Below are 16146 nucleotides of genomic sequence, written 5' to 3' on the forward strand. Positions count from 1 at the left end.
GCAAAGTAAAGGCTAAGATAACTTACAAGTGCAAGCAGGGAGACTCTCTGATAACTCAGAACACAGCTATGGCCTTTCCCAGTATGAACCTTCTGTGATAGTATTTCAGAAGAATTTCTCTTAATTTGAAAAATGAATAAAATCTATGCAGATATTACAAGGAAGGATCAGGAAAAACAAGAGATGATTGAGAATATACACCAGAAAACTGTTCTCAGTGAAGTCATCACCAGACTTATTGCCAGGAAATCAAGGAATTCAGTGATTAAGGTGGGAGCAAGAATTCTGAGTTGACACCTTAGGTGTCTGAACAAAGCTTTAAAAACAAAGGAGAGATTTATCTTGCCTGGATGATCAGAGGAGGCTTCACAAGCTAAGCTCTCAATTAGATGTCACTGCCACCACCAGAATGAATTGTCCACCATCTCTACTTTTTATCACTTATCCCACGCTCCCAACAGGAGACGATTGGCTAAACTTGTGGTCAGATGCCATCTCATTTATCCTCACAGCACCCCTATGATGTTGATGGTGCAGTTGAGGAATCTGAGGCTCAGTGAGATTCAGTAACTTGCCAAGGTCACATAACAAGTAAACAGTAGATCCATAATTCAGACAGGGTATATTTCAGTTTCATGGCCTGTGCTCTGTCCCCAGCGCTGGACTGCTGCCCATCCTTACCCCCTAGCATCCCTCCCCACACAGTACTGTGCTGGGCAGTACAATCTGGTTGCCATTCCCCAAATGCACGTTACTCTGTCCCGCCTCACTGATGGATTCCTTTGCTTGGAATTATACCACCTCTGGTGCAGAATCTACCCCCTGAGTCTAATCCTCCGAGAGTCCTCCACTTGGATTTATTGTTTCTTTTTACTGGAAGGCAGCACGGCTTGGTGGGACATGCGTGGACTACACCTTTTCATTACTTTGTGGCCATGGGCAAGTTTCTTCACTTTTTGATGATCAGTATGTTTGCTGTGAAGCAAGAGTACGGATGTTCACTTTATATGAAGTAGAACACGGATCCAGTAGAACACGGATCTACTGTTTACTTGTTATGTGACCTTGGCAAGAAATAACATATGAGCATAAAGGGCTTAGTCTAAGGCTCCAGGGGGAGGTTCAGCACAGTAGACTCTGTTACAGGGCCAAATATGTTTTGTCTGTATTGTAGTTCCTTGTACACATTTCCCAAATACTTGTACTTGGATGGAAAATTTTGTGTCTCACAGCATCCCAAGCACAATGCCTTGGGCACAGGTGCTTACTGAGTCATCTCCCCCTGTGATTTCAAGTAACCACACGTATGTAGAATACTATGCACTTCTCTTCTCATTTTAATCATGTTACACTGTTTCTTTTTTTTTTTTTTTATTGTTGGGGATTCATTGTGGGTACAATAAGCCAGGTTACACTGATTGCAATTGTTAGGTAAAGTCCCTGTTGCAATCATGTCTTGCCCCCATAAAGTGTGACACACACCAGGCCCCACCCCCCTCCCTCCGTACCTCTTTCTGTTTCCTCCCCCATAACCATAATTGTCATTAATTCTCCTCATATCAAAATTGAGTACATAGGATTCATGCTTCTCCATTCTTGTGATGCTTTACTAAGAATAATGTCTTCCACGTCCATCCAGGTTAATATGAAGGATGTAAAGTCTCCATTTTTTTTAATGGCTGAATAGTATTCCATGGTATACATATACCACAGCTTGTTAATCCATTCCTGGGTTGGTGGGCATTTAGGCTGTTTCCAGATTTTGGCGATTGTAAGTTGAGCTGCAATAAACAGTCTAGTACAAGTGTCCTTATGATAAAAGGATTTTTTTCCTTCTGGGTAGATGCCCAGTAATGGGATTGCAGGATCAAATGGGAGGTCTAGCTTGAGTGCTTTGAGGTTTCTCCATACTTCCTTCCAGAAAGGTTGTACTAGTTTGCAGTCCCACCAGCAGTGTAAAAGTGTTCCCTTCTCTCCACATCCACGCCAACATCTGCAGTTTTGAGATTTTGTGATGTGGGCCATTCTCACTGGGGCTAGATGATATCTCAGGGTTGTTTTGATTTGCATTTCTCTAATATAGAGAGATGATGAACATTTTTTCATATGTTTGTTAGCCATTCATCTGTCTTCTTTAGAGAAGGTTCTATTCATGTCTCTTGCCCATTGATATATGGGATTGCTGGCTTTTTTCATGTGGATTAATTTGAGTTCTCTATAGATCCTAGTTATCAAGCTTTGGTCTGATTCAAAATATGCAAATATCCTTTCCCATTGTGTAGGTTGTCTCTTTGCTTTGGTTATTGTCTCCTTAGCTGTACAGAAGCTTTTCAGTTTAATGAAGTCCCATTTGTTTATTTTTGTTGTTGCTGCAGTTGCCATGGCAGTCTTCTTCATGAAGTCTTTCCCCAGGACAATATCTTCCAGTGTTTTTCCTATGCTTTCTTTGAGGATTTTTATTGTTTCATGCCTTAAATTTAAGTCCTTTATCCATTTGAATCAATTTTTGTGAGTGGGGAAAGGTGTGGGTCCAGTTTCAGTCTTTTACATGTAGACATCCAGTTCTCCCAACACCATTTATTGAATAGGGAGTCTTTCCCCCAAAGTATGTTCTTGTTTGGTTTATCGAAGATTAGGTGGTTGTAAGATGTTAGTTTCATTTCTTGGTGTTCAATTCGATTCCAAGTGTCTATGTCTCTGTTTTTGTGCCAGTACCATGCTGTCTTGAGCACTATGGCTTTGTAGTACAGACTAAAATCTGGTATGCTGATGCCCCCAGCTTTATTTTTGTTACAAAGAACTGCCTTAGCTATACGGGGTTTTTTTCTGGTTCCATACAAAACGCAGAATCTTGAAAGTACAATGTTGGTATTTTGATAGGAATGGCATTGAATAGGTAGATTGCTTTGGGAAGTATAGACATTTTAACAATGTTGATTCTTCCCATCCATGAGCATGGTATGTTCTTCCATTTGTTAATATCCTCTGCTGTTTCCTTTCTGAGGATTTCATAGTTTTCTTTATAGAGGTTCTTCACCTCCTTCGTTAGGTATATTCCTAGGTATTTCATTTTCTTTGAAACTATGGTGAAGGGAGTTGTGTCCTTAATTAGCTTCTCATCTTGACTGTTATTGGTGTACACAAAGGCTACTGACTTGTGGACATTGATTTTATATCCTGAAACATTACTGTATTTTTTGATGACTTCTAGGAGTCTTGTGGTTGAGTCTTTGGGGTTCTCTAAGTATAAGATCATGTCGTCAGCAAAGAGGGAGAGTTTGACCTCCTCTGCTCCCATTTGGATTCCCTTTATTTCCTTGTCTTGCCTAATTGTATTGGCTAGAACTTCCAGCACTACGTTGAATAGTAAAGGTGACAGAGGACAACCTTGTCTGGTTCCAGTTCTAAGAGGAAAAGCTTTCACTTTTACTCCATTCAGTAAAATATTGGCTGTGGGTTTGTCATAGATAGCTTCAATCAGTTTTAGAAATGTGCCACTATGCCTATAGTCTTCAGTGTTCTAATTAGAAAAGGATGCTGGATTTTATCAAATGCTTTTTCTTCATCTATTGAGAGGATCATATGATCTTTATTTTTGCCTCTGTTAATATGGTGGATAACGTTTATAGACTTGCGTATGTTGAACCAGCCTTGCATCCCTGGGATGAAGCCTACTTGATCATGATGAATGACTTTTTTGATGATAAGCTGTGATCTGTTGGCTAGGATTTTGTTGAGAATTTTTCCATCTGTATTCATGAGTGAGATTGGTCTGAAATTCTCCTTTTTGTTTGGGTCTTTTCCTGGTTTTGGTATCAGGGTGATGTTTGCTTCATAGAATGTGTTGGGGAAGATTCCTTCTTCCTCAATTTTTTGGAATAATTTCTGCAGTACAAGAATAAGCTCTTCCTTGAAGGTTTGATAGAATTCTGGAGTGAAGCCATCTGGACCAGGGCATTTTTTGGTTGGAAGATTTTTTATTGTTTCTTTGATCTCAGGGCTTGAAATTGGTCTGTTCAGGAGCTCTATTTCTTCCTGGCTGAGTCTAGGGAGAGGGTGTGATTCCAAATATTGATCCATTTCTTTCACATTGTCAAATTTCTGGGCATAGAGTTTCTGGTAGTATTCAGAGATGATCTCTTGTATCTCTGTGGGATCAGTTGTTATTTCCCCTTTATCATTTCTGATTGAGGTTACTAGAGATTTTACTTTTCTATTCCTCGTTAGTCTGGCCAATGGTTTATCTATTTTATTTATTTTTTCAAAAAACCAACTCCTTGTTTTATTAATTTTCTGAATGATTCTTTTGTTTTCAATTTCATTGATCTCTGATTTGATTTTAGAGATTTCTTTTCTTCTATTGAGTTTAGGCTTAGATTGTTCTTCTTTTTCCAATTCCATAAGATCTCTTGTGAGATCGTTGATGTGCTCTCTTTCTGTTTTTCGAATGTAGGCATCTAAAGCAATGAATTTTCCTCTCAAAACTGCTTTTGCAGTATCCCACAGGTTTTGGTAGCCTGTGTCTTCGTTGTTGTTATGTTCAAGGAAGTTAATGATTTCCTGTTTTATTTCTTCCTGCACCCATCTGTTATTCAACAGAAGATTGTTTAATTTCCATGCCTTTGGGTGGGGTCGAGCATTTTTGTTAGAGTTGAGTTCCACCTTTAGTGCCTTATGGTCTGAGAAGATGCAAGGTAAAATTTCAATTCTTTTGATTCTCTTAAATCGTTTTGTGTCCCAGGATATGATCAATTTTGGAGAATGTTCCATGGGGTGATGAGAAGAATGTATATTCTTTATCTTTGGGATGGAGTGTTCTATATGCGTCTATCAAGCACAGTTGTTCTAGGGTCTCATTTAAATCTCTTACATCCTTGTTTAATTTCTGTTTAGAGGATCTGTCCAGCTCTGTAAGAGGAGTGTTAAGGTCCCCTGTTATTATGGTATTATCAGATATCATATTGCTCAGACTGAGTAAGGTCTGTTTCAAGAATCTGGGAGCATTTAAATTGGGTGCATAGATATTTAGAATTGAAATGTCTTCTTGTTATATTTTTCCCTTGACCAATATAAAGTGACCATCTTTGTCTTTTTTGACTTTAGTTGCTTTAAATCCACATGTACCTGAAAATAAGATTGCAACTCCTCTTTTCTTCTGAATTCCATTTGCCTGAAAAATTGTCTTCCAACCCTTGACTTGGAGCTTTAATTTGTCTTTTGAAGCCAGGTGTGTTTCTTGCAGACAGCAAATGGATGGCTTGTGTTTTTTAATCCAGTCAACCAATCTATGTCTCTTCAGTGGGGAATTCAAGCCATTAACATTTATGGAGATAATTGATAAGTGTGGTAGTATTCTATTCGTCTTATTTGGTGAGAGTCCATTGCTTAGTTTTATCTTTTGCATCAGTGTGGAGGTTAGGTTCTGTCCTTTAATTTCTGAGTTCTTACTTTGCTGCTGATCCATTGTGGTGGTCAGTGTGCAGAACAGGTTGAAGTATTTCCTGTAGAGCTGGTCTTGTTGTGGTGAATTTCCTCAATGTTTGTATATCCGTAAATGATTTGATTTCTCCGTCAATTTTGAAGCTTAGGTTAGCAGGGTACAGAATTCTGGGCTGAAAATTGTTCTGTTTAAGTAGATTAAAGGTAGATGACCATTGTCTTCTTGCTTCTTGCTTCTCTTTCATTAGAGAAGTCTGTGGTCACTCTGATGGATTTGCCCCTGTAGGTCAACTGGCGCTTACTCCTGGCAGCTTGCAGAATCTTTTCTTTTGTTTTGACTTTGGACAGGTTCATCACAATGTGTCTTGGAGAAGCTCGGTTAGAATTGAGGCGACCTGGGGTCCGATATCCCTCTGAAAGCAGTGTGTCAGAATCTTTGGTGATATTTGGGAAATTTTATTTTATAATATTCTCTAGTATGGCTTCTATTCCTCTGGGGCATTCTTTTTCGCCTTCTGGAATTCCTATAACGCGTATGTTGGAACGCTTCATAAAGTCCCATAATTCTGACAGTGAATGTTCTGCTTTCTCTCTCTTCTTTTCTGCCTCTTTTACTATCTGAGTTATCTCAAAAACTTTGTCTTCTACCTCTGAAATTCTTTCTTCTGCATGGTCTAACCTGTTGCTGATACTTTCCATTGCATCTTTAAGTTCCCTAATTGACTGTTTCAGTTCCTTCAGCTCTGCTATATCCTTTTTATATTCTTCGTATCGTTCATCTCTTATTTGATTCTGTTTTTGGATTTCCTTTTGGTTATTTTCCACTTTATTAGCAGTTTCCTTCATTGTTTCCATCATTTCTTTCATTGTTTTCAACATGTGTATTCTAAATTCCCTTTCTGTCATTCCTAACATTTCTTTATAGGTGGAATCCTCTGCAGTAGCTACCTCATGGTCCCTTGGTGGGGTTGTTCTGAACTGGTTCTTCATGTTGCCTGGAGTTTTCTGCTGATTCTTCCTCATGAGTGGTCTCTTTTATCTGTTTGCTTGCCCTAATTTTCTTTTCACTTCCTCTTGCTTTTTAAGTTCTCGTGCCTGTGGAAGTTGCGGGCGGGTTTAGACGGATTGAACACACGCGACCACTTGCCGGTTTTCCACTGTTTTAGTCCTCCTCTTGGGGTCCAGAAGTCTCTCGCTGACTCCCTGTATCCTCTCCGGGCTGATGATAGGCAGATCCCACCAGCCAGAGATGCCTGGAGTCTTATCTCCCCAGACTCACGGTGCCAGATGCAAGGAAGCTGTTACTCGGCTGCCATCTTGCTCCGCCTCCTCGGCTGCCATTTTGCTCCGCCTCCTTACACTGTTTCAAAACCCTGCCTGCTTTCCTTCCTTTTCTCTTCCATTCCAGGAATATAATCTATATTTTTATCTCACTATGGTGTAACCTTGATCTATGATGGCATAGTAGAAATGTATGTTATTTGGTTTAATGGATGATTTGTTTTAAATTCAAAGTAGAGAATAAATTCCCTGGTGGTCTAGTAGTTAGGAAAAAGGAAAAACATGGAGAAAGAATTTTAAATTCAAGTAGAGAAAACATAGATTTTCTTTTATAATCATTATATCTTTGATTTGTAATCATTACATCATTGATTTGGAAGAAGAAATACATCATTTTTCTTTTGCACAAAGGTGTTACTATCGGATCTGGTATTTCTTGTTTGTAGTGAACAGTATGGAATTCCACCTTTAATTGGGAACAGTTGTATTATATTCAGTTTTGTAATGGATAATAAGAGTAAGTTCTTTTCAGTGTGAAGAGAATCTTTGCATAATGTAAATTTGCAAGTAACCTCTGCTAAGATACTTGTGGAATTCTTGTATTCCAACATGATCTTTAATTTTTGCTACCAATTTTCACTATAGTTCAGTCATTTTCATTTATAATTTTTAAAAATTATATCAGTAACATAAATTCTATGAGGGCAGAGTTTTTTTGTCTACTAATATATCCGTGGTGCCTGGAATAGAGCCTGACACACAGTGTTCAACCGATTTTTCTATCAAATGATTAAATCAAGAAGGAAGGTCTAAATAGTTATTTCTTAAAGCTTGAAATTAGAGAACCTTTTTTAGAATTCAAGCTCCAACTTCACCATTTCTGGAACATGGCTCAGGCCATCACTGTCATTTCTGGAAATTCTTTTCATTGAAGAAAGTGGGCTAAACAATTCCTTGCCAAGTATCTCTAAACCCATAATTTGGCTAAGAATGAGAGAATCAAATCATATGTTTGTGAAACTTCTTGTGAACACCCTTACATAAAAATATTCTGTTTATAAATAGGTTGAAAGGACAGCCAAAAAGATCATGTCTTCAATCCAGTCTGTGCTATGACCTGAGCCAGGCATTTTTCTCTTACCCAACTGGAACAAGTTGTTCACTTGGAACATTTATTCAACAAATAATTGTGTGCCTTCTCTTTGCCCAGGAGTATACAGTACTGTACTAAGCATTGTAGAGAAAAAACAGAGTTGAAGAGGATACTACCTTAACCTTTGAGGAAAAAAAATTTTAAGCCTAACAGGAAGGGTTAATTGTACTTCTGATTTTTCCAATGTATTTGAATTCTCTAGTTTTTTAATAACTAATAAATTTGGCTTAAAATGTTTTGTTGCTTATTAAATGTTTTTTATTGTCTTTCTTATTTTATGTTAATTTCTGTTTCACTTTCTTTTGATAACTCTTCAATTTGCATAAAATTTTCAAGTTTCTTTGAAAGGCTACTTTACATATAGGGAATCTCTTATTAATAAAAGAAAGATGCCACCCAATATAAATTATTGCCAATTACAAAAAATTTTTTTTCTGAGGTATCTTTTTTATAAATTGGATCTAAAATATTGTCTTTTAATAGCATCTAAATATAGTATATTTGCAAAGCATTTTTAAGAAGTGTTTTTTTTTAGTATTTCTGAAATAACTTGGAGTATACTATAAATATCCTTCTTCTAATAAATGTTATAGGTAAGTATCACCTCAACTTTTAGATGCAAGAACAAATAGAAGGGAACTCAGAACTCTTGCTTCCTGCTCATGCTCAGTAAACAAATGCAACTCTGAATGGTATGGACTTACTAAATCAACCTAAGACGCAATTGTTTTTTTTTTTTTATCATAAACCAAAAGTGTAGTTGGACAATGGAATAGAATTGAGAGTCCATAAATAAATCCATATATCTATGATCAGTTATTTTCAACAAGGGTAACAAGGTTATCCAATAAGGAAAAATCATCTTTTCAACAAATGGTATTGGGACAACTTTTCCACATGCAAAAGAATGAGTCTGGGCTGTCTACTTCATACCATATATAAAAATTAACTCAAAATGGGACATAGATGTGCTGTTAAAAGGTGTAACATTTTTGGAAGTAAACATAGATGTAAATCTTCCCGACATATTGATGTAAATCTTCATGACATTGGATTAGGCAATAGTTAACTACAATGCTGAAAGTAGAGGCATCAAAAGATAAATTTGACTTTATCAAAACTAAAAATGTGTATGTCAAAAGACTCCATCAAGAAAATAAAAAGACGGCCAGTAGAATTGGAGGAAAAAATTGCAAATCATATAAGGGTCTTAGTATCTAATATATATAAGAAACTTCTACATCTGAGCAATAAAAAACAACCCCATTTAAACACTGGCGAAGCCTTTGAACAGACATTCTGCCACAGAAGATGTGTGTGTATAGCCAGTAAGCTCATGAAGAGATGCTCAACATCATTAATCACTGGGGAGACACAAGTCAAAACCATAATGAGATACCACCTCACACCAAGATGTTTGTTATAATAATAAAAACAATGGGCAATAACAGGTGTCAGTAGGGATGCAAAGAAATTGCAACCCTCATGCATGGCGGGTGAGAATGCAAACATGGTACAGCTGGTGTGAAAAACAATTTGGTAGCTCCTCAAAAAGTTAAACAGAGCTGGGTGCTGTGGCTCATGCCTGTAATCCTAACACTCTGGGAGGCTGAGGTGGGTAGACGGCTTGAACTCAGGAGTTCGAGACGAGCCTGAGCAAGAGAGAGACCCGTCTCCACTAAAAATACCTCTGTATTATGGTGGGCGCCTGTAGTCCCAACTACTTGGGAGGCTGAGGCAAGAGAATTGCTTGAGCCCAAGAGTTTGAGGTTGCTGTGAGCTGTGACACCACAGCACTCTACCAAGAGCAACATTAGTGAGACTCGGTCTCAAAAAAAAAAAAAAAGTTAAACACAGGTAACCATCTCATTTATCAATTCCACACTTAGGTATATGTTCCCAAGAGAATTGAAAACACCAAAAACTTACATGCAGATGTTCACAGTATGCATCATTAGTTCTAATAGCCCATCATATGGAAGTAATCTAAATGGCTTCCCATTTTTTATTAATGGATAAACAAAGTGTATAACCACACAGTGAAATGTTCAGCCATAAAAAGGCATGAAGTAACAATGGGTGCTAAAACACAGGCGAATCTTGAACGCATTATGCTGGAATGAAAGGAGCCAGAGGCACAAAAACCACATGTTGTATGATTCCATTTATGTGAAATGTCCAGGGTAGGCAAATCCGTAGAGAATGCGAGTAAATTAGTGATTGCTGATGGCTGGGGGAGGAAAAGGAATTGGGACTGTGGGGTTTCTTTTTGGAGTGGTGGAAATATTCTGGAATTAGTGGTGATGGTAGCACAACATTGTGAATATGCTAAAAACCACTCTATTGTGTACCTTAAAATGGTTAAAACAGCCAGGCATGGTGGCTCACACCTGAATCCTAGCACTTTGGTAGGCCAAGGCAGCTAGATTGCTGCCTGAGCTCAGGAGTTCAAGACCAGGCTGAGCAAGACCCATACCCTGTCTCTAAAAATAGCTGGTTGTTGGTTCAGTGCCCTTAGCACAGTGGTTATGGTACCAGCCACATGCACCGAGTGTGGCAGGTTTAAACCCGGCCTGGGCCAGCTGAACAACAATGACAACTGCAACAAAAAATAGCCGGGTGCTATGGTGGGAGCCTGTAGTCTCAGCTACTTGGGAGGCTGAGGCAAGAGAATTGCTTAAGCCCAGGAGGTTGAGGTTGCTGTGAGCTGTGACAGCACCGTATTCTACTGAGGGTGACACAATGAGACTCTGTCTCAAAAAAAAAAAAAAAAAAAATAGCCAGGTGTTGTGGCAGGTACCTGTAGTCCCAGCTACTCAGGAGGCTGAGGCAAGAGGATCACTTAAGTCCAGGAGTTTGAAGTTGCTGTGAGCTATGACACCATGGCACTCTACCGAGGGCAACAAAGTGAGATTCTGTCTCCAAAAAACCCAAAAAAACAAAAAACAAGATTATTTATTGTGAGCTATAGTTCTGTTTCTTTTTTAAAAATTAGTCATATCTAGAGGCTCATCTAAACCTTTCTTTACTTACAGGATGCTAGGAAAGCATGTAATGATGCAACACTTGGTCAGGTAAAGGTTTTCTTTTTCTTTATTTAATTTTAGTAACTCAGATGAAATAACACTGACACAAATGGTATTCAGATTCCTTTTATTAGTACTTAATTGAAAAAAATCAAATGAATACCTTCCATAAAAACACTTTGGAATTTGCCAAATACTGTACAGAACAAGTAGTTTTTAAAACATAGAGTTAAAATAGAAGTCTTTGGAAAAATATGTGGCATGTTATAGGTTTTGAGTAGTTTCTGATTGTTTCTGGTATACCATGATTAAGCATTCTTTTTCTTTTTTTGTTTTGGCCGGGGCTGGGTTTGAACCCACCACCTCTGGTATATGGGGCTGGCGCCCTAGTCCTTTGAGCCTCAGGCTTCCACCCAGCATTCTTTTTCTTATAAAAGCCTTTAGGAAGGTTTCATGTTTACTTAATATTGATCATTTTTATTAAGGCAATATTTTATGTACTCTACAAATATAAAACCGGCTTTCTTACAGACAATTAAAATTATGTTTCACTCTTTGATCATGTGCTATTAGATTTTTATTTGTGGCTATTTTTTTACTCAAGTTTAGAGGTATAGCTATTGTTTTTAGTTAATAGTCTTCAGAAGGTATTCTTACCTGTAATAGCTCTTAAGATTATTTTAAATCAATTATAACTTTTTATGAACATTTTGATCCCATAACAACTCTGTAGAATTAAATTAAATTACCTTCAATTACTGTAAACATACTTAATGTTTGCTTTTTTGCCTTCTAATTGTTTCTAGTTTATCTCCTGAACTATGTCTAAGGTAAAAAATAACATTTTTGTCACTTTCTAAAGATCACATCAAATATGGACTCTGTGGGCCGAATACAGATGCGGACAAGACGTACCCTGAGGGGCCACCTTGCCAAAATCTACGCCATGCACTGGGGGTATGATTCCAGGTCTGTGCTTGTTCTCTCCAGGTTGTCAGCAGATTCACTGTCATTATGAATCATCATTTGCGTTTTCTGTTTTAAAACAGATTATGAAGTGTTTGCACAAAGTGTATCTAATATAAACCCATTGGTTTCACTAAGAATATTCACCGGCACTTCAAAGTTTTAATTAATATGGAAAATAAATTTACCTCTCAAAAATATCCTTTTGATATTTTTTATCCTCTTTAGAAGAGGATTTCTCTTCCTTGCAGTGGGATATTTATTATATTTTGTTTGTGAACACACCAAAAGCAGTTTTACTGTACATTTCGCCTTGAAATCTTAATAAGGAAATATTTATTGAACACCTTTTGTGTACATGTTATTGGATATTGCTGTAATTATTACATAAATTCACAAACGATGGAATTATGTGAAATAGGATATTCCCATTGATCCATCTTTTATTCTGCCAACTCCAGCATGGAAATGCATGTGCTTGAGTTTTAAAGGGCACGTCTGCACGTGTGTGTTCCCGTGCACATGTGGCTGCCACCTGCAGTAAGAGGGTTTGGTCAAGAGTCACTGTGTTCATCCATTGCAGTGGAGCCTGGCAGTAGCAGGTCTGCCTGCTGCCACAGTGATTAATTTATTTAATTTGGTTAAGAAATTTCTTGTTACTGGCAGTTGCATGTTTATTCTCTTCTTCCATGAGACATTAAAATTGTAAAATAAGGCTGGGTGAAATGGCTAACACTTATAATCTTGTCACTCTGGGAGGCCAAGGGGGTGGATTGCTTGAGCTCACGAGTTCGAGACCAAAGCAAGAGCAAGCATAGCTGGGTGTTTTGTGGGGTGCCTGTAGTGCCAGCTACTGGGGAGGCTGAGGCAGGAAGATCACTTAAGCCCAAGCATTTGAGGTTGCTGTGAGGTATGACACCACAGCAGTCTATCCAGGGAAGCAGAGTGAGATTCTATCATAAAAAATAAAAATTAGGGCGGCGCCTGTGGCTCAAGGAGTAGGGCACCGGTCCCATATGCCGGAGGTGGCGGGTTCAAACCCAGCCCCGGCCCAAAAAAAACCACAAAAAAAATAAAAATAAAAAAATTAAAATTAAAATTAAAAAATAAAATAAAATAAAATTGTAGAATAGAGGGAGATCATTTGTTGCTATCAGATGTCAGTGGAATACTTGAGTACAGTATATTGAACATGTACATAAGTCTGATAATTCTATAATTGACAACCGACATAAATAGGACAAATATTTTATTCTTTTCTTAAAGAAGTTTAAGATAAAAATAACTTACCTATGGATATGGCAAGCTTTTAACTCAAAATACAATAATTTTAAACAGTATTAGTAGTTCTTGCTTTCCTTAAACATTTATTCAAGACTATTAATCTTCAGCACGAAACAAGACCATCATGTAGGCCCCTATCTCACACTATCTTCTACTCATTCTGATTATTAGCTCACTATTTAATGTTATTCTCTGTTCATGTGATAATGATGCCAATTGATTTTTTGAGACAGAGTCTCAAGCTATTGCACTGGGTAGAGTGCTGTGACAACGTCACAGCTCACAGTAACCTAAAAATCTTGGACTTAAGCGATTCTCTTGCCTCAACTATTTTTCTGTTGCAGTTATCATTGTTGTTTAGCTGGCCTCGGCTGGATTTGAACCTGCCACCCTAGCTGTATGTGGCTGGCGCCCTACCCACTGAGCTACAGGCGCCGCCATACCAATTGACTTTTAAAGAATTTTCTGTAGGTTCCATCCCATACTTCACTCTCAGGTCTTTTGTAAAACTTACACTGATTGATATGTAAGAGCCTGGTAATGTTATTTACGTATAGGGGAGGAAAGTAAGTGGCAGAGGGTGGGCCTGGAAAGATGATTTTTTCACTGTATATGTCCTTTTGTATCTTTTGAATTTTATACCATGGTGAAGAATAAAAATTCCAAACAAAACTAAAAAGTTCATTGGCTGATAACCACTTAATCAAAAGTTGAGGTTCAAGCCCAGTCTGCTTTTCTTTTTCTCATACATTCCATGTGACTGAAAGACTCAAAGTTCCCAAAACACCCATTGTGTTTTTCTACCTTCTGTTGTCAGTCATACTTAGCTTCCTCCTAAAATGTAGACTTTCCCCTATTTTTGGCTCTCCGAATTCCAGATTTTAAGACCCATTCCCTTTAGATTAACTCAGCAGTTATTTGTCCCCCCCCCCCTTATTTTACACCATTCTCCTAACACTTTCACTTACTTGATTTGTTATAAATATGAGCACATGTCTTATGTCCCCCAGATGGGAGAGCCCTCAAGAACAGGAGAGATTTAGTATATCCTGCATTTTACCTCTGACATATGAAATATATTTTTAGGCTTATAGGTACTTTATTGTTGTTAAATTTAAGTCAGTAAATACTAAGTCAGGTAATATCTACCACACTCTTGAATCATAACGAAAATGCTGTCCCTGTTAAAAAGTTGAATCATAACCAGAGGCATTTTTAATCGGTTGCTAAATTTTATGGTTTATGTTGAAAATTTTTGGCATGCAGCATAAATTTTTTAAAAGTTGAAGGAATATTTTTTGGTGTGAAGGTTTTAGAAAAATTGTATTTTTCTTTTCTGAACTATTCTACATTAATACAGTGCACAACTAAACTACTTTTTCCCTCTTAAGTATCAAATTATTTTTGTGTTTGTTCCCCTAGGCTACTAGTCAGTGCTTCCCAAGATGGAAAATTAATTATTTGGGATAGCTATACAACAAATAAGGTAGACATTCTTACTCATTCTTGTAATGTTGTATTTTATTTGCTGTCCACCGTTTTTTCCTTCTATTGCTTCAGTCTTTAATTGCTTCTGAGATACATTTATTCTTTTTATTTTAAAACCTAGATCTTTTCCTTTGTCTTAGAGTTTGTTTTTAATATTTAGCCCTTTTTTATTTCCAGAGGCAACTACAGAAATACTGTCCAGTGTGTTTTGACGCTCATATTTGAATATTAGGAAAGAGTTCCCTTTTTTACATAGAAATGATTTTTTTTTTAAAAATCCCACTTCTTAATATGACAGTGACTCTGAGATTTGTATTTTTAGTTGTGGGTGAGGTAGATGGCTAGTATGAAGCTTTTCTGCCACCTACTGCAGGCACTGATTTGTGTTTCTGGACTGCTTCAAAGATACAGTAGGTTGGAGACAAATTACAACTTGTTTAGATCTCTTGGTGGTGAAAGACTGTGGATTCTCTTCATATATACACTGGAAAGAAACCCCATCTAAAGTACTTTTATTCACGCTTTAATTCCTTAGTATTCACATACACCTTACATTTTTCTGTCTGACCTTGGTATTGGGATAACAAGGCACCAGACAGTGGTATATTTATGTGAAACTATCACCATAGTTTCAATGAGACCCCAGAATATGTGCCTGATAATGGAAGGATGGTGATGTCATCCCATGGAAGAACCATTTTGATCATCTCTGATACTTGCTAATTACCTCCCTTTTTATTGTTCATTCAGTGTTAGACTGGAGGAAATTCCTCACTTGATCAGTACCACAAAAACAAAGAATTGTATTAAAATCTTTAACATTGTATACTTTATGTTTCAAATATCTGTATTGTCATTGCTTCTATTAGAAGAATCATTCTTAAGAAGAGAACTTGCTCACTCTGAATGATTTGACTCTTCAGAAAAAATGATAGGGATTTTTATATGCATTCACATTTTATTTTTCCCTGTTAACCTTTTCAAGCCATCACGTTTTTTATTTCATTTGGCTTATTTTTCTTAGATTTTTTTGATTTTTAGTAATATTTACTTTAAGTAGGTCTACACAATCAATGACCGTTTTTGAGATCTCTATTTAGTGACAGTTGTATATGTTGGGTTTGTCCTGCAGATGCACGCGATTCCTCTGAGGTCCTCCTGGGTGATGACTTGCGCCTACGCTCCTTCTGGTAATTATGTTGCATGTGGAGGCTTGGACAACATCTGCTCCATATATAACTTAAAGACCAGAGAGGGAAATGTGCGCGTGAGCCGAGAGCTGCCGGGGCACACAGGTGAGCTTCAGGCCTTACTATTCTTTAGTGAAGGAGTCAAACCCAGTTCCTGCTGTAGACTGCTGGTAAAGGACAAGTGCAGACTGTGCTCAGCTGACTAAAGTGTTGGGTGAGAGGAGAAATTACCATGAATTAGGGAAACGTTAGCTTTTTATAATCATATGTGCAATGACCATACTTTTATTTTTCTTTCAAAAATAGCTGGGTTTTTTTT

At 37.5% G+C, this 16146-nt stretch overlaps 1 protein-coding gene across 8 annotated transcripts in view; it reads left to right on the top strand.

Moving 5' to 3' along the window:
* The window catches only part of GNB4 (G protein subunit beta 4), an 87795-nt gene that overhangs the window by 52255 nt on the left and 19394 nt on the right, over positions 1 to 16146 (top strand). For 6 of the 8 annotated variants that reach the window (XR_008374895.1, XM_053564778.1, XM_053564780.1 and 3 more), the window contains 4 exons: positions 10909 to 10947; positions 11762 to 11868; positions 14572 to 14635; positions 15770 to 15932. Coding sequence is in view for 7 of the 8 variants with exons in the window: in XM_053564778.1 (XP_053420753.1) it covers positions 10909 to 10947; positions 11762 to 11868; positions 14572 to 14635; positions 15770 to 15932 (373 nt within the window). In the remaining variant the exon portion in view is untranslated. The remainder of the gene's footprint in view (positions 1 to 10908; positions 10948 to 11761; positions 11869 to 14571; positions 14636 to 15769; positions 15933 to 16146) is intronic. The other 2 variants (XM_053564784.1, XM_053564785.1) reach the window with 2 other exon arrangements.

The sequence above is a fragment of the Nycticebus coucang genome, chromosome 16 (genome assembly GCF_027406575.1).
Source record: "Nycticebus coucang isolate mNycCou1 chromosome 16, mNycCou1.pri, whole genome shotgun sequence".
In the NCBI taxonomy this organism is placed as follows: domain Eukaryota; kingdom Metazoa; phylum Chordata; class Mammalia; order Primates; family Lorisidae; genus Nycticebus; species Nycticebus coucang.